The sequence below is a fragment of the Setaria italica genome, chromosome IX (assembly GCF_000263155.2).
Source record: "Setaria italica strain Yugu1 chromosome IX, Setaria_italica_v2.0, whole genome shotgun sequence".
NCBI classification, from domain to species: domain Eukaryota; kingdom Viridiplantae; phylum Streptophyta; class Magnoliopsida; order Poales; family Poaceae; genus Setaria; species Setaria italica.
In genome coordinates this window covers 46,527,157-46,545,366 of record NC_028458.1, presented here as the reverse complement: position 1 = coordinate 46,545,366, position 18,210 = coordinate 46,527,157, and the positions used below count along the sequence as shown (strand labels likewise).

Below are 18,210 nucleotides of genomic sequence, written 5' to 3'. Positions count from 1 at the left end.
CAACGTCCAAGCCTCAGCCATGGCCGCCCATGCATCCTCTAAGATCGAATTCCTAGTGCAACGAGCAGGCAACGGAGAGGGTAGGGAGGATTTCTGGGCGATTTTCTACATGCTACGAACCTACGACAGCATAAGGCAGCACAAGGAAGGCTTGAAGGGAATGGGATGGGCGGGCGAAAGATCTCATGCCGCCTGGAGAAGTGAATGGATGGAGCGCTGCTCAAGAAGGGGGCCGGCGGCGCAGCGACTTAGGCGTGGCCACGCACTCGGGGACGACTAGGTAGGATAGATTCTTGGGTCGCTTACTCTCGGACCGTCAGTCCGGTGGTTGCCGCTTGGCTCGCTAAGCTCGCGAGCCAGCTCGTTTACATAACGAGCAGAAATGCCAGCTCGGCTCGTCAGGAAAATGCATGAGCCGAGCTGAGCCAGTCACGAGTCGAGCGAGCTAACGAGCTTTTCGTCCAGCCCTATTCACGACAGGTCGTAGTTTTGTGCTATTCATCGTATGGGTTATGCTCATGCTAGTCGCGTAACCAGAGCCGGACATGTGCATAGAATTGCTATAGTAAAGTGGTGTAACTTCGTTGCACTAGCATATCAGGTTACTTTTGAGTTATTATGATTTTTCCATATATTAATTATGTTTGCACAGAAAATTTACAAAATAAGATCACACATGTGTTGATGATACTTTATGTATAATACTTTCTTCGTCCTTTAATATTTAACATTAGCTAGCTCAATTTAGCAGTATTGAATATTAGAGAACATAGGTAATAATAAGTTGTCGTTATGATATAAGCAAGATATAAACTTCAGAATACATGTTCCGTATAAGTTTCTACTAATTTAATGGATCTTATTTGCTAGCAAAATACTTCATTGAATATTGTTCATGAAAATTACTACATACTCCGTAACATTTAGGCCCCGTTTGGGTCCAAGGAATTGGAATCTATTTAATGGAGTAGGCTAATTTATGTTGGAATGTGGCATTCCACAACTTTCCAAAGTTTAGATATAAGCCTATCTTAAATTCATGGGGTGGGAGATGGAAATTGATTCTATAGATTATGGTTATTAGAATGGAATTCAATTCTTATAGCACGCTCTTAGACTAGCTTCTCTATAGTAGAAGTGCAGCATACAAGTATCTCTCCCATATCACCAACTATAATATACAACTATATTTCACATACAATTATATTAGCTTAATTAATTTGTGTCTAAATTATGATTATTAGGATGGAATTCAATTCCATCGAAACAAACGGGGTCTTATTGAAATTATTTTTGATCCAAACCATGGGACGCTCAAAATCAACGGCCTGGTCCACGCAACAAAACACGTGCCAGAATCAAACGGGCCCCAAACCAAAGGAGGGAGGCGGCAGCGTCCGAAACCAAAAAACCCGCGACCCCAAACCAAAACCCCTCTCGAGCCGCCTCTGCCCCACGCACCCGACACCTCTCGCCACTCCCACTTCGCCGCCGCGGACGCCATGAGCGCGGGCTGGAGGACCCTGCTGCTGCGCATCGGCGACAGGTGCCCCGAGTACGGGGGATCCGCAGACCACAAGGAGCACATCGTGAGCGCCCCTCTCTCCTCTCACCCTCTGTCCCCCCCCCCCCCCCCCCCCCCCCCCCTACTCGCTGTTGGTCTCAAAACCCTAGATCATCGGAGCGCCGATTTGGTTGTGAATGTGCTGGTTTAGCTTGGGGCGAGCTGTGTTTGGTTGCCAGTGCTGTTGGTCGGAGCGGGTGGGGAGCTCAAAACCCTAGCCTCCGGTTCCATTTACTCGTAGGAGCTCCTGGGACCTAGGTTTTAGGGTCTATTGGACCTCTGCAGCTAGAGCTGGTTAAAAATGCTAGTATGAATGTACTGAATGGTGATTAGTCAAAACAAAAGTAAGCAGGTTACTTGCCCTTTAGAAAAACGATAGAAATTAGACTGTGGAGTTGCAATGCAATCATTTACCTGAATGTTTGTGCGTTCGTAGTTCCAGACCTTACCTTGGGCTATGCTAATTTTTTTCTAAGTATCGGAACCTCAGAATTTTGGTTCTCCCTGTTGGATATGGTGTGGTATGTAATATTGTAATTTGTTCTGTTTAGATCCTATCCTGTAGACAGAGTAGCACATTTTAATGAGGACATTATGAGTGGAGAATAAAAATTGCATGCAAACTAGTGTGTTTTGAGCTTTCCCAGCTGAAAGTTTTGCACATAACGCAATGCATATGTAAAAATTGGTAATGCAGCTGTCTGTTCTAGAATTGCAAATCTGCATTTTGATTGTTTGTGGAAGTCACAGGTTGTATCTGTGGAATGACATTACAGCTTCATGGTTCGATGTGCTTCTGTTATACACTATTTTTGTTAGTGAATCTGTGACAGTAGTTGATGACAATATGGTAAAGTTAACGGCAAGGTATCCGTCCATGTGGTCCATCATGTTACTTTTAACAGTGCAACAACTGGAGTTTCTGATATCATCGTTGTTTACATAATTCTGTTTAAATTAAATTATTTCACCAGGAAAGAATTAACATGATGCAACTAGAGTGCAAAGTAAAGGGGTATAGCAAATTTCTGCACAGCACATATTTAGATCATTGCTTGCCCCCTGTCTGTTTTCGTTTCATATTCACCCCATCATATGGTTGTTGCAACTTGTGTACAATGGTCAGAAAAGAATGATGATTTCATGTGTAATTTTTCTTAAACACTTCTTCTGATGGTTTCATAGGAAACTTGCTATGGCGTGCTAAGTCGAGAATATGAACACTCCAGAGACGCTATATTTGAGGTCAGTATGCAGCAATCCTGTTTGCTCCTGTATTGCTTGTATTTTCGAATTTGGGAATTTCTGTAGTAGTACTATAATGTGTAATGCTATGAGTAAATTGAGTATCAAATGTTGTGCCTGAGATGTAGTCCATTAGCTAAGTCGACTTAGGAATTCTTAGTGCAACTAAAATCCAGGTTGTCAGGATCAAGATCCAAGGTTGGAGATTTTCTGTTTAATGGATCATATCAGAGCATCAAGAATTTTGCCACACCCCAATTTGCCACATCCAAGATTTTAGTGTGCTTAGATTTCCCCCCACATCCATGGACACAGAACAATCCTTTTTGCCACATTTGTAAGCCATACCATCGCTCTTTGCACCAATGGTCCACAACAGCAATGCAGCATGTTGCCTGTTTGTTGGTCTGTTGTGCCCGCAAAGTGCAAACCATTTTGTTGTGAGCTCCTAATCATGGTGCGAAATCAAATTAAATTACAAGAGACCAATGTGAATGCAATAAATACATTTCTTAAACTTCATGTTTTGTGCAAATGATACCAACATACTGTATTGGGTACCTTGTGCAACTTATTTAGTAATTTTAAATTTGAAAGTACTTCTTTAAAAATATTCAATTTAACCAACCACATATACTTATCTTAGTTCAACTTGGGTGCGAAAAACTCAATAGAATGGGCCCATTTATGCCAGATTTGTGTGATTGTAAGACCAATCTGCATCTTAATACTGGTAACATCGCAAGTGAGTTCAGATTACTCTGTTCTGCCTGTGAGTGCATAAAGAAAAAAAAATGAAGTGCGACATGTTATATCATATATGCTGCAATGCTTGCTTTACTTTTGCTATTTGCCGGGATACATTTCATTATATAAAGCTGAAGTACCTTGAGGTGCTAACTGAAACATTCTTTTTGCCCAAGCAGTTCCTCCTTCAGTGTGCAGAACAACTGCCTCACAAGATCCCTTTCTTTGGAGTTTTGGTATGTAAATATTTACTCTAAACCTCATAGCATATTGTTTTCTTACGTTCTATTGCCTTTTTACTAAAATTATGTATGGAACATCATTCTCAGTATAATTGTGGCTTGTAATTGTGATCTTAATTCTGCTGTTATGTCCTGAAATAAAGGATAACAGACTTACACTGGTATTATAAAATAATTCCAGATGAAGATTTTGTTCCTTTTGATTTCTTAAGCATTAGGTAGTTAATATCTTTATGGAGCTATTCTTACATTGTGTTTAGGTCACTAACCACGGTGACACCAGTGTAAATCAGATCAAGATCCTCTGTATGATTATTTGTTAATTATATCCTAGCTTCTCTGGGGTTTGCAACGCCAATGCCAGACATATATTTTTTGGGGGAAAGTAACAGCAAACGTATTCTCTTCCCATTCTCTCCACATGTATTCTGGAACTAGAAAATGTTCCGGGTCGTGTGTTTGCATTTACATGCAAAGATGTTAATCTCTGCAAGATAATATTCATCTGTTTCATTACACAAGACAGCATTTATAGTGTGTTCTACTCTATCTTACGTTGCACAGTTATAGTGCTATTTTGCTTGCATGTTTCCACGAGGGACTGATTTCCTTTTGTTTACTTGGATCGAATATTGGCAGGAAAATTTGATTCCTTCATTTTCCGTCTAAGCGAAATTGATTCTTTCATCTTAGCTTCTGTTCCCTAACCAAACTGGTCCATGTTCATAGTTATGGTTATGTTTTCGCAACACTATTGGACATGGTACTATCTACATGTCCTACACCAGTAACATCAGAGTTTTTTTTTTTCTGATGCATGGTGATTTGTTGTAAGGACAGGATCTAACCACATGATTCATATTTAATCAAGGTAACTCTATTTCTGATTGTACCTTGTTTAATGTCAGATTGGTCTGTTAAACTTGGAGAATGAAGACTTTGCCAAGGATATTGTAGATACCACACAGGCCAAGCTACAGGTATGTACCCTTATTTGCGCATTACATGATAGAGAACAGTATTTTTAAGCTGCCCCACCCCTTTCTCCTTCCTTCCTGTTCCACCAGATGCAGTTTTAACCTGGATACTTGTCAGTTAATGTGGAAAAAACACTCTTTGCTTCTTCCTTTTAAGATCATAGCTTTAAGAGTGACTGATGTCTTAATTGCAGGATGCCTTGCACACTGAAAATCGTGATAGAATTAGGATATTGCTGCGTTTTCTCAGTGGCCTGGTAAGTAACATAGCTGGTTTTGTTTGGTTTTATTTCATTTTGTTGTCTTAATATCCTTATTAATATTGCTTTTCTCTATCCTTGCTTGCAATGCTTGTATTGTTTTGAATTGACAATGAGTCTGCATGAATAATTGAATCCATATACCTTTGAATTTTGTTAGTTGCTGCTAGTCTTCTTGATACTCAACTAACTTGGGAATCAAATGAGCTGGAAAATCTTTGCAGTTGCACAATGTGACTATAAACCATGCCCGCCCATCCCCTCCTGATCGTCGTCTTCTGCTCCTCCCAGCCTAGCTCCAGCCCTCCCCTTCTCAGAGGCTGACTCTCACAACCAGAGTCCGAACAGCCCCACCCCTCTTGCCTTCCCCATCCCAGGTGGTGTCGCCCCTGGCGGCCTTGTAGCTGGCCCAAACTGGTCTTTGCCATTCCTAGGTGTTCTCATGTGCAGATCTTGTTGTCCCCAACCTTCCTGTGTGGCTAATGTGTTAACCTTGACAATAGACTGGAACTTGTTTTGAAGGATGGCAGATTGGAAGAACACATTGCAACTGGTGGTTTCTTTTCTTGATTTAAAAAATGCAATGATTTGGTCATGGTTTTGACATATTCCTGTTGAAAAGAAGAACAAGCTAGTTGCTTTTCAGAAAAAGTTCAGAACAAATTTTGTTTTTTTCATACCTTGCAGTTGCTTAATGTTCAAATGCATATGTTTATTTTCATTATTTATTAGATATATGTTTGCAGCTCTTTGTTAACACTATATGATGCCTTATTACCATGCTATGCATGATTGGTTATTGTTTAATTTACGGGCCTGAACATTTGATGAGCTGATTGCTTAGGATAAATGTCGTCTTCACATTGGATTTTGAATTTGCATGTCCTATTGCTTCTCTTGTTCAGTTGATATCTAGTAATATGGAAAACAATAATGCTTTGACACCCTGGAGGGGATTTCTTTCTGATTTTTTACTGCATGGTAGAAATTGCTATTTATATTGAACACCAGATGTATATATTGTGCAGTATGCACTTTATGAATTGACCTGTCTGTGATTGTACATTGTTTATTTTACAATCATAAAATATCAGTTTGGTCAGCCAGTTTTTAGGAATTAGGATAGTGCTATTTTAAATTAGATTTTGAATAATACTATCTCTTGTTCCTACTTTTGATTTGAGTTTATATGAAATTTTTGTGAAATATGTTTTGATATCACCCTCTCTCCAAAAGAATGGAGTGTCTTCCTGACCCTTCTATTACATGTAGAAATGCGTTCTTATTGAACACCTTGTGAATATATTATGCTCAAAATATAGCATTTTTCTTGTTTGTTTACTCTATTAACTTACTGTTGATCTTATATTTGCCATGTAGATGTGCAGCAAAGTTGTAGTTCCAAATTCAATCATTGAGACATTTGAGACTCTATTATCATCTGCTGCAACAATATTAGACGAGGAGACTGGAAATCCTTCGTGGCAACCACGTGCTGACTTTTATGTTTATTGTATTTTGGCTTCCCTTCCATGGGGTGGTCCAGAATTGTTTGAGGTAAGCTTGATCGACTGCTACCATTAACTGCTTTCCTTACAGTAATATCCTTCACTTGTGATGCCTAATATGAGTAATTTAGCCACTGCCATCTTTTGCCCTGTGTTTACCTCACACACACAATGGAGAATATTGTTCTTTTGTGTGGCACTGTATGGACATGCGCAAGATTTCGACAACATGGCGAGATTGATCTTGAAGTTTGACTATATCTAGCATTACATGCAATTTATGTCGTTAACAGACGCCACCTCCACTCCACCCCCTGCATTTTGGAACTTTTAGAGCTGTTTATCAATTATCATGCACTTTTGGAACTCTTGACTGGTTACGAAGTAGCCTCAGTGTTTGCTATTTTTTTAAGAATAAACCCTATTAGTATTACCAAGTTGTGCGATAAGTCGACAAGTTGGTGCTGGAGCATGACTGGAGCACCTTGAATTGACTAGTTAGGTTAATCAAGACTTGCTGTGGTTAGCTTGCTCTAGTTGCTGCTAGCACACAGTCTGTAGAGCGATTGTTCTAGGGAAAGGCTGATAGCCAAGTAGAGCAATATACATGGGAGGCGGGGTTGCGGGGAGAAGAGAATGGTTCTCCCCAAAATGTGTTGAGGCGCAGCAGTTGACTGACATCTATGGGTAAAACACTGTTTCGGTGCGGGCTGTGTGAGTGGTACCAAAGGAACTTGTTTGTAATTATTTACAAGAAGATTTAGGAGCTAGAAAGTCATAGATAACATGTGCTAATGAACTGTTCCATGCAGCAAGTTCCGGATGAGTTCGAGAGAGTTTTGGTTGGTATACAGTCTTACATAAGTATCAGAAGGCATTTTGATGATATTGCTTTCTCTGTCTTTGAGACAGATGAAGGCCACTCTCCCAACAAAAAGGTACTGCTGATCTTGAATGAATGAACTCGAAGCTTGCTTATTTCTTGATTCACTTAAACTTTTATGCGATACTTAGTTCAGTACTGTCCTTGTAGGATTTCATTGAAGATCTATGGGAGCGCATTCAAATTCTTTCCCGCAGCGGATGGAAAGTTAAAAGTGGTATGAAAAAGATAAGCTTTGCCCTGAATCTGTTTCAGTGGCATTTTATATTTCAGCTGCAAACTACTCCCTCCGTCCCAAATTGTAGGTCGTTTTGGCATTTCTAGATTCATATATTTTGCTATGCACCTAGATATACACTTATGTCTAGATCCATAGTAAAACTTATGAATCTAGAAATGCCAAAACGACCTACAATTTGGGACGGAGGGAGTAATATTTAGTCATTATTTCATAATCCATTTCATCTATGAATAAACCCCTTAAGCACACAATTATTGAATTTGAAATATTTTTCTTTGCATTCTATCCAAAATCTTAAACATGCTTGTGCCCACTTTGTGTTTTCCTGTTATGACTACTGAATGGAAATATAATTACTTCCCTGGCAGTTCCGAAGCCCCACTTGTCGTTTGAAGCTCAGCTGGTGGCTGGAAAATCACATCGTCTTTCCCCGATTAGTTGCCCTCCGCCTAATCTCTCTCCGACTTCTTCTGAAATATTAAAAGGACAGGAAAAACATGAAGCTGATCTGAAGTATCCTCAAAGGCTTCGTAGACTCCATATCTTTCCGACAAATAAAGCTGAGGTAGTTTGCAAATTTATATTTAACAGTTTGCATGCTTTGATCGCTATGTTGTTCTGTGCAATATAAACCAATGTTGAATTTGCTATTCGTTATTTGTTTGCATTGCAAATCTCAGTTATATAAACACTCCAAAGAGCATTTGTAGTGATATTTTGCCCTGAGTGCTGTTTCTATTGCTTGCCAGATGGCTCGCTATGGCTTCAAGCTAATCTCGTACTTTGGTACTAGCTGCCATCCATTTGATACTGAGTTATAAATTGAATATATATTTTAATTCAAGTGACATACATGCGGAAATGAATTGATAATCTAGGATATTTCCCGTCTCTTCCTTTGGAACCTGAAACTATTGCCATCTTGTTAATTTGTTAACGCATTAGCTCTTGGCCTGATAAAACGTTTTATTCTCTCTCGATACATAACATCTTAATATTGTATAAGGTAACCAGATCTGATTTTTAATCCCAGGCAATTCAATCAGATACTCTGGTCTTTGGACATCGTATGTTTGCAATTGTACATTTGTGCTTTTGTTTCTGTACACCAGTATTGTTGCCTGTACACTATGTGCTGGGTGTTTCACTGGGAACCAATCTATTCATATTGGCTTCTGCTGTACATCAATAAAACCGGAACTTCTTCCGCTATCCATCGTACTATTCATTGTTATAGCTATATATATTCTACCAATGAGATATTGTAACTATACAACTGCATATGGAAACTGTTCGTTGTGTTTTGCATATCTAATCAGCTATTGTTGGTTCACAGAACATGCAGCCTGTAGATCGTTTTGTTGTTGAAGAATGCATATTGGATGTGCTACTTTTCTTCAATGGCTGGTCAGTTGGTACAACTTGTATTTTCCAAATTTGAACTTACTTTATTATATCAGTGTTGTTAATACCTTCATACCTATTAGGCTATTAGTAAAAAACATGTGATTTCGGAGGATATGCTGTATCTGCTGTTAAGGTGTGTCCTTGGAAGATATGTCTGATATCAACTAGTTGTTAGATTTTATTTGTCAGACTCTGTGTAAATATGCCTTAGTGGTTTCAATACTGGGTACGCTGTTCCCTTCTTCAATTGAAGATGGTTACATTACCCCTTCCTTCTACCCATCATTGGAGTTATTTTTTTTCTTGAACAACGCAGGAGAGCTGTGTATCTTTGTATTAAGGTAGGAGAAAAGCCAGTCCGAACAAAGCCTCAAGGGCTAATATAACAAATACACTCATAAACAACACTAGATAACGGCATAACGCACCACAGATGAAGTAACACAGGGACAAGAAAATGTGACAGCTCTGGTCTACTTCATTGCTGTCTGAACTGCTGAACTGTCGCTGCTGGGGGTTGGTTAGGTGAGGAAGAAGAGAGGGAAAGCTGCTCTGATCTACTTCATTGCTGTCTGAAGTGTTGCTGGTTGAGATGAGAGGGAGAAAATGTGACAGCTGCCAAAGTGCCAATGGCGTTTTCTAAAGGAGACTGGAGGGTGGGAGTAATACTAATATTTTCATGTGATTTAGTCTATATCATTTTCAATATACTAATATTCATTGTTCAGAAGTGACCCAGAGGATCTCAGGATGTCCATATACGTTATCATACATTTCCAGTGCGCTATACTATCTATTTGTTTTCTGAGCAGTTTGTTATAACCTGGCTTATGGTTGAAGCTAAAGATAATAATGGTATTCTTTAATGTGAAAGTAATCTGATTAACCTGTATTTAGTATGAGAGTCCAGGAACATTCATTGAACTTTATGTTTATGCTCCTCTGTTGAATTAAAGAGCTTCAGCTTGGTTACTGATTCCATCTTGGTTATGTTTTTCTTTGAAGGATAGTCGGAAAGAATGTGCGTTTTATCTGGTCAGCCTACCTGTGTCTTTTCGATATGAGTACCTGATGGCTGAAACCATATTTTCACAGGTATTACTTTCTCATTTTAATGTCGAGGGGGGTTCAAATTAAGTATCATTTCTTTGTACCTTCCTTATTTTGACACAAACTGTATTGTTTAATTTTTACTATTTGGTCTGAATTACTTGTTTTTATTTGCGTGCGCATAGAACAGTAAAATAGTTCATCCTTAGTCCTTATAATTGTTTGATCTAGTTACTATCTGTACCACATTTCCAATAACACATTTACTAGAATATTTGACAGGATTTGTTCCATTGACAACCTAGTTCGACATATAGTTGCATGTACCACCCCCCTGAAACAGCATCTATTTTAGATTGGAGCTGCTAGTTGGTACAGAATAAATATCTTACCTTCTTGCAATCGGTGCAAAGATCATTTTGGTTAAACCGCAGGGAATTGGTTGCCAAGCACTAACATTTTCTCGAACGATGCAGGAGAGCTGCGTGTCATTTCATTAAGGTAGAAAAGAGAGTACAACGAGGCCCATTAAGGACCAAAACCCGAGTGTGAAAGTCACACCCGCACAACCCCAACAAACCTGAGTGTGCCAAGCACTAACATTGCTTCCCTGTGATGTAGTTTGTGCTTTGTACAGAGAAATCCTTAATAAAAGATATCACTGTGAAGTAGTTTGTGCTTTGTTTTTGAAACCTTAGTTGCCACAAAGTGAATGGTTCTATAAGCTAAGCACTTATCAAATTATGTCTTAAGTGGTGTATGTTCAATTTGTCTTATGATATATTGTTTCCTATTGATACCTTTTGCAGCTACTGCTGTTGCCCAATCCACCTTTCAGGCCAATTTATTATACATTGGTTATCATTGATCTTTGCAAGGTAGTCCTTTGATGCTTCAATACTCTTTTACAAATGCAGTTCATCTGTTTGTATGTTAGAGCTGGAATTAATTTGCAGCCAAGTCTGGCTTTTTGAAACATGAGTTGGATCAAAGTTTGACAGTGCAATTAATTATTTAATTTTACTGCCTTGTTACATTATGGTAATAGGGTCTGACTGAGTAAAACTAAAGCATTTTTATGAATGAGTATCACACTACCTTTCTTTGTAAACACTTTTTTTGACAGGACCTTTCTTTGTAAACACTTGCTTGCCCTCTTCTAATATTATCGACATATAAGATTCCCATTGCATGATTGCTTACACTTACACATCTTGAGAGGCATTTTATAATTCCAGTAAATAAACTTCACCTTTTATATGTCATGAAAAGGTTTGAAAGTCAATGTGCTCTATGTCTAAAGTGTCTGGGTCAAATATGAATGTGAATATGGGACCTGTGAAGAGTAAAATTGATCTACAAGTAAATCTCATTAGATGCCTCTATGCTTTTAGCAAACTATTGGTTAAGTCCCTAACATGAAATTAACTTGGCACCCGACTTATGTCCACCAATGCTTTCTTATCCTAGTGGCAGTTTCCCATCTTTAAAAGATCGTTTTGGAATGAACCTCATTATCTAATGATTTCTTTCAGGCTTTGCCAGGTGCATTCCCTTCAGTTGTAGTAGGAGCTGTGCATGCTCTTTTTGACAGAATTAGTAAGATGGACATGGAGTGCCGCACCAGGCTTATCCTATGGTTTTCGCACCACTTGTATGTCAATTGCCAGCTTGATTTGTTTTCTTATTTAGGATGTCGTCTTTGCATTTTGTATTATTATTTTGCTATTTAGACTAATATATTGCCACATACACTTCATGTATTCTTTTGTTTAGTATACATCCTTCTTGAACATGTTCAAAACCTGAATCCACCGCTATTACCTCTACAGTTTCATGTAATCATTACATTGTTGATATAATTCCTAGAGGACAAGTGTTTTCTATCAAACAATTGGTTATGTTGTAATAGAACTCTAATGATATTTCTCTACTACAGGTCAAATTTTCAATTCATTTGGCCTTGGCAGGAGTGGTCTTATGTCAAGGACCTCCCAAAGTGGGCTCCACAGCGTGTTTTTGTCCAAGAAGTGTTGGAAAGGGAAATCCGCTTGTCCTACTTTGAAAAAATCAAACAGGTTAGTCTTTGCTCGTTCTTTGTTGAGGATTTTCTTTTAACGCTATGGTTACATTTCATACTTCTTTTTTGTTTTCTTGAACGTGCATGAGTAAATACATTTCATAGTTTTAGCTTTTTTATTTTTCTGATTTTAATTTGCATCTTGCATCACTCCTTTACAGAGTATCGAGGATGCTGCTGAGTTAGAAGAACTGTTACCCCCAAAAGCAGGCCCTAATTTCAAATTCCTTAGTGATGAAAGCAATGAAAAAACCGATGGCCATAAGTTATCAAAGGAACTTGTTGGCATGGTTAGAGGAAAGAAGAACACACGTGATATTATTTTATGGGTGGAGGAACAGATAATTCCGACAAATGGTGCTGAATTTGCCCTTGATGTTGTTATCCAGACACTTCTTGACATCGGTTCAAAAAGTTTCACCCATCTAATCACTGTTTTGGAGAGATATGGTCAAATAATCTCCAAGCTATGTCCAAATGAGGAAATGCAGTTACTGTTGATGGATGAAGTCAGTGCTTATTGGAAGAACAGTACCCAGATGACTGCTATAGCTATTGATAGAATGATGGGTTATCGCATGATATCAAATTTGGCTATTGTCAAATGGGTTTTTTCTCCTGCCAATGTTGAGCAATTCCATGTTTCTGATCGCCCATGGGAGGTGAAACCTCTGTCTTTGCATCTGCGTGTCCAAAAAGTAGAATATACACCAACCAAATGAAAAAAAAATGTTTACAGAGGTCAATATTTTGACTCAAATACAGAGGTCAACAAATTATGATAGTGACTGTACACTCACTGGGATTTCTGTTTTGTGTGGATGCATATTTATCGTAATTTTGAGTGCATTCGTTTTGTCAAATTTACCCCAGAATTTGTTTTAAATTGTCCATGTTTTGTTTGAATACAATATATGTCTCATTGAGGTTTCCTCCACAGATTCTCAGAAATGCTGTTAGTAAAACGTACAATCGGATCAGTGACCTCCGGAAGGAAATTCAGTCACTCAAGAAGGGCCTTCAAGTTGCTAAAGAGGCCAGTGCAAATGCCATAAGGGAGCTGGAGGAGGCAAAATCAGTACTGGAGATTGTAGAGGGGCAACCTGCACCAGCTGAAAGACCAGGTAGGCTAAGGCGGCTCCAAGCATATGCTGACAAGGCAAAGCAAGAGGAAGTAAGTATGGAAGAATCTTTAGAAGCAAAGGGAGCTCTCCTTGCTCGGGCTCTTGAAGAAAGCAAGGTGCATTACGCTTTTATTGTTATCTTAACTGTTTCATTTCTCTCTCTTTGCATCCACCCATGTGCATTTTTCTATTGATATTTTGCGGTGTTTACAGTCCTGGAGTTGACTATTTCACTAACTTACTGTTGTCTGACCATTTGGTTTGACAGGAATTGCTTAAGTTACTATTTAAGAGTTTTGTTGATGTGCTCACTGAACGTTTGCCAACTGTCTCTGCTGATGGAGAGATTCCTAATCTTCGCGCTGGAGATCAAAATGTAAATTTTGCAGCCCGAGATCTTGAAACAGCAACAATGGAGATAGACAATGAAAATGGAGCAGATAAAAATAGGTCAGTTTCATATTAAGCCTGCACCACTGTTATCAGCTTAACTGCTTGTCTGCTTTAACTGCCTCGGTACTGTCATGTTGCCTATGTTGCTTTGCTATCTTGCTCATAGACGCAGTTTTCAGTTAACATTCTCTCAGATAATGGGGCAAAATTTGGACGTTGAGCAGAGTTATTTGCCTGTCATTTTGATCGCATGGAATGATTGCCACGGACTTTTCTTAGTAACCCAGCGATATAGCGCCACTTATAAGAATATAACAACCCAAAGACATTATACAGACTCGACATTCTAGGAGCTAATGTTTGCAATTATATCGTTCTGCACTAGTAACTTTTTTTCTCTCCACAGTGAACCAAATGGGCAAAACACAAAAGATGGCTACAATGTTGGAGAGCTCGAGCAATGGTGCCTTTGTACACTGGGTTATCTCAAGTCATTTTCCCGCCAATATGCAACTGAGGTTAGTATTGCTATGCCTTTGCTGAAGTTCTCATACTTTTGTATGGATATCAAGTTGTACCAAATTGTTGTAAAAAATGTTGGACCAACTGTTGTCCAGTTTCTTACCTCAAATGTCCAGGATAAGGAGCCAAATATAAAAATTGCACATTACAAAAGGATTGCTTGACCAAATTATTTCATTGGCTTGACAAACGTTCAATGGTAGCACTGATCATTTGATATCCTGCACAGATTTGGTCTCACATAGCAATGTTGGACGAGGAGGTCTTCATTGGGGACATTCACCCTCTTATCCGGAAAGCTGCTTTCTCTGGTTTGTGCAGATTTACCAACGAAGGGTCTCAGCTTTGATTTTTGACCCCTCCTTCCAAAAATGGAGTGTAGTTAACCTGTATGACACATCAGACAAGTTTTAACCGTGTTTAACTAATCAGTCCACCCCCAAAAGCACTTGAACTCCAAAATTATGAGAAAACCATGGAGGGAATTTTACTTCAAAAGCACTTTAACCTCTATGCTTTCTCTGGTTTTGTTCCGTCATGTATTTTTCCCTCTCCCTTTTCAATTTACTTGTCGAGGAAAATTACGAGTAAACTCCACGACTAGAATGCTTCTTAGGTAATTAAATTATTGCTAGCTTTACAATAGCTGCGTCTGAGTATGCAGGTGGTTTGATGTTAGTTTTTTTTTTGGCGAAAATGATGTTAGTTTTATGTGAGTGGCCGATACATTAATGACTGTCATTAGTGTGCCTGGTATGTGGACCTTGATAGCTATGCGTGGAATGGTCATCATCCAAGATGAAATACGAGAGTAACTGTTGTACTTCAGGTGCTATTTATGATCCGTGGAATTCTCGTTTGTGCTGACAGCTATGGTTTTGAATCTGCTGGTGTGGGAATGGTTCTTCCTGATTGGTGGTTCCATCGGACGGTCGAGCACACGTTCTAATTTGGATTGAGCATTAGGCTTCGTTTGGCAACCCCGGGTTCAGCGTGGATTGGGGCCGCAACCACCCCACCCAGGGGAGCAGACTCGCCGGGGTGAGCTCCCCCTCCTAATCCAAAAAGGTCTTTGGCTGCGGCGGGGTTGGATTCAACCCAACCCGATCCCCACCAATCCACGTGTGTATCCAGCCTCCCCACCGCACACCGGGAACGAGACGACTCGCTCGCGTCGCGCGCTGCTTCGGCAAAGGCGCCGCCGCCGCCGCCGCCGCCGGGGCGGCCACCTCTCCCTCGCGGCACTGACGGCGTGCCCGACGGCAGCGGGCAAGTGCGCCTCCTCCTGCTCCTCTCCCTCCATCTCCTCCTCCGCTTCATCCCCTTCCCGTTCCCCGGCCCTTCTCCTCATTCCCTTTTTTCTTGTTAGGGTTCGTCAAGCAGCGGCGTTGACTGCTGCTACTCCCGCACCGGCCTTGATTCGGACGGCGGCAGCTCCTCCAGGTGCCTATCCCCCCACCCCTCCCTCTCCTCTTGGTAGGTAAATCCCATGTTCCTGTGCGGTGCTAGATCCGCGAGGAGACATGAGAGGGTTCTTTCTAATTTCTATTCGTGTAGGTTTTTATTCGTGTGCTGCATAGTTGTGTAGTTATTTCAATGCTCAAGCAAGCAAAACAAAATTTGAGAAGTCCTGATAGGTACTGAGATCAACTACCTTGAGCAAACATATTGAAACACACTCATTTCATAGAAAAATCCCTTGTGTGGTTGTTTTTTTAATATTCTACAGCTTAATCGCATCAGCTTAATCTCATTTGTCCCCTTTGAATCGGCATGTGTATCTTTAATGCACCATGTATGATTTATTGGAACATGATTTCTATGATACTTCTGTTCTTTAACTACGAAATTTGTGTTGGATGCTGGTAACAGGAAGTGATTTGTGCCTAAATCTAATGAGGATCTCGTCTTGAAAGTTTATCTGTACTAGCTAATTCAAGACCCATTCAAGATGGCATTAACATATTAACTATAGTTACGTAAGCACAAACACAATGGAGAGTCGGACCAATGATGCCTATCCCTTTTGCTAACATTTGCTTGTGTCCTTTTCCACCTTATTTCTTGTGGTTTCTTAGTAATACTTCTAAATAGGTGCTTCTAGCACCTCCACTTGATCACACGTTCTCTTCTAATTCCAGCATTTTAGGTAGATTAGCAACTTAAGTTTATTTTTAACTGAATACTGCTCTATTCCAGGGCAGCGGGTGCACCAGAGGTCCTCATCACCATGCTGTCCAGAAGCATTACCTGCAGATTATAGTGTAAGAGCTTTATTTATTGCTAGTTGTGCTTGTGCATCCTGTAGTTTTTCTTGTCATGGCTTCTACTTCTAGCATTAAAATCACAAGCACCCAATGTTACCAGAAATTACAGTTATGTGGCTGTCCATGTTGTTTTCAAAATTAATTTCTGAGCTATTAGTGGCAAGGTACCATTCTCTATGAGCTTTTCTATTCTATTCTATATATTCCTGCTTTTGGTTTTCTTCACAAACTTATGTGAAATGTGCATGCTTTTAGTTATAAAATACATACTATTTATTTTGTAGAAAAATGGATTCAACAGTGGAGGATCTAGTTAGGAAAAGGAGGAAGGATGATGATGAAATAATGCTCATTATCTTATTACCTGCCATGTACCTTTTAAGTTATCAATGGAGGGAGGGAAAAGGGTGCTAGGCACTGTAATCCGCTGATCCTACAGATTATGTGCAGTTTTGTGGAGTTACAGTGGGTCCCTAACTAGCATAGTGTAAATGGTCTAAAAAAACTAGCATAGTGTAAATTCGACGGTCCTACTGATGCATGTTTAATTTCTGTTACTATGTACTCAGCTTTAAATCTGTGAAAGGTATACGTTGGAGTTTAAAACCTGTGGAAGATGATTGTGAAAGCTATCATACTCTAGAGAAGAAAGTGGGTTGCAAGATGTACTGATTTCAAGACCGACAGCTACGATATTTTTCAATATATGATCTAGCTTGCAACTTTATGTAAGCTGTACTGTTACGTCTGAACATTCTGCTATGAGAAGGTTGTCCTATTCTGCTATCATGTTTGGATCAAGTCGAGTTTTCCTCTGTTTGAAACAGAGTCATACACATAGCATTTTGACGTGTGGTTTTCAAGTTTTCTGATTATCTATGATTTTTATTAAAAAAATTTGATATGTTTTTGAATTTTTGTTCTCATTAGTTTTAACCTTTTTTCTTTCATGTTTCTTGTGGTTGCAACATGGAAAAGATGCGAAAAAATGGTTCAATGTAAATATAATATTTGTGAGAAAATTCCCATCGTAACATCGAACACATGTTCCATACCACATTCTCAAACAAATCATCATATGTTGGGAACAAATCATCATATGTTGGGTTGAGATTGAGCTCGTACGGGATTGCAACATGAAAAATCGACATCGACAGATGAAACATCAAAAATCAACTATTGCAACGTCAATGCATCATAGAAAATCAGATGCATTTATCTTCAACATCCGCGCACATCTATCACTTGCAACATCAAAAAAAATTCTACTGCAACCTATTGCACCATGACCGTCGGTTATCTTCATATCTAAAAAAAAATCTTCAGAATGCTCTGGCTCTCGCCGCACCTCCATCTCCACCACGACCTCCGCCCGCACGACACGCCGCCACCGCCACCTCCACCTCATCCAGGACCCCGCGGGGCCTCGGCATGGCGCTATGCCTCCGGACGCCGACGATGCCGGAGGACCAGCGGCATAGGTGCCGGGTCACCAGGCTCCAGGACGCCTCATCCGCCCGGATCGCGCCGCCGGAGACCGCGCCGGCCCCGGCGCCCGTGCCGGCGACGCCCGCAGCGGAGCGGCGCGGGCAGCTGCGGGAGATGCGGCGGGTGTGGTGGATAAGGAGAGGAAGAACCGGAAAGAAACAGCGGCTGGAAAAATGACGCGAGAAGCTATACTAGGCGGCAGGTTGAGTGGT

At 40.1% G+C, this 18,210-nt stretch overlaps 2 protein-coding genes across 2 annotated transcripts; both read left to right on the top strand.

Annotated features, from left to right (window-relative positions):
* Positions 1-1,410: 1,410 nt before the first annotated feature.
* Positions 1,411-15,066, top strand: LOC101767718 (nuclear cap-binding protein subunit 1). The gene is given in 20 exon segments (XM_004984343.4): positions 1,411-1,589; positions 2,750-2,809; positions 3,736-3,792; positions 4,707-4,778; positions 4,970-5,032; positions 6,416-6,592; positions 7,356-7,481; positions 7,577-7,643; positions 8,036-8,232; positions 9,004-9,074; positions 10,085-10,169; positions 10,934-11,002; positions 11,660-11,778; positions 12,064-12,202; positions 12,366-12,866; positions 13,145-13,444; positions 13,597-13,778; positions 14,128-14,239; positions 14,473-14,547; positions 14,549-15,066. Coding segments are annotated over 20 exon segments (2,610 nt in total). The 5' UTR covers positions 1,411-1,502; the 3' UTR covers positions 14,600-15,066.
* On the top strand, positions 14,975-17,346 carry LOC106804538 (wiskott-Aldrich syndrome protein family member 2). The gene is made up of 6 exons (XM_014805834.2): positions 14,975-14,996; positions 15,114-15,185; positions 15,290-15,512; positions 15,613-15,686; positions 16,443-16,507; positions 17,080-17,346. The coding sequence occupies exons 1-6, from the start codon at positions 14,975-14,977 to the stop codon at positions 17,083-17,085; spliced, it is 462 nt and encodes a 153-aa protein (XP_014661320.1). The 3' UTR covers positions 17,086-17,346.
* The last annotated feature ends 864 nt before the right edge of the window (positions 17,347-18,210 follow it).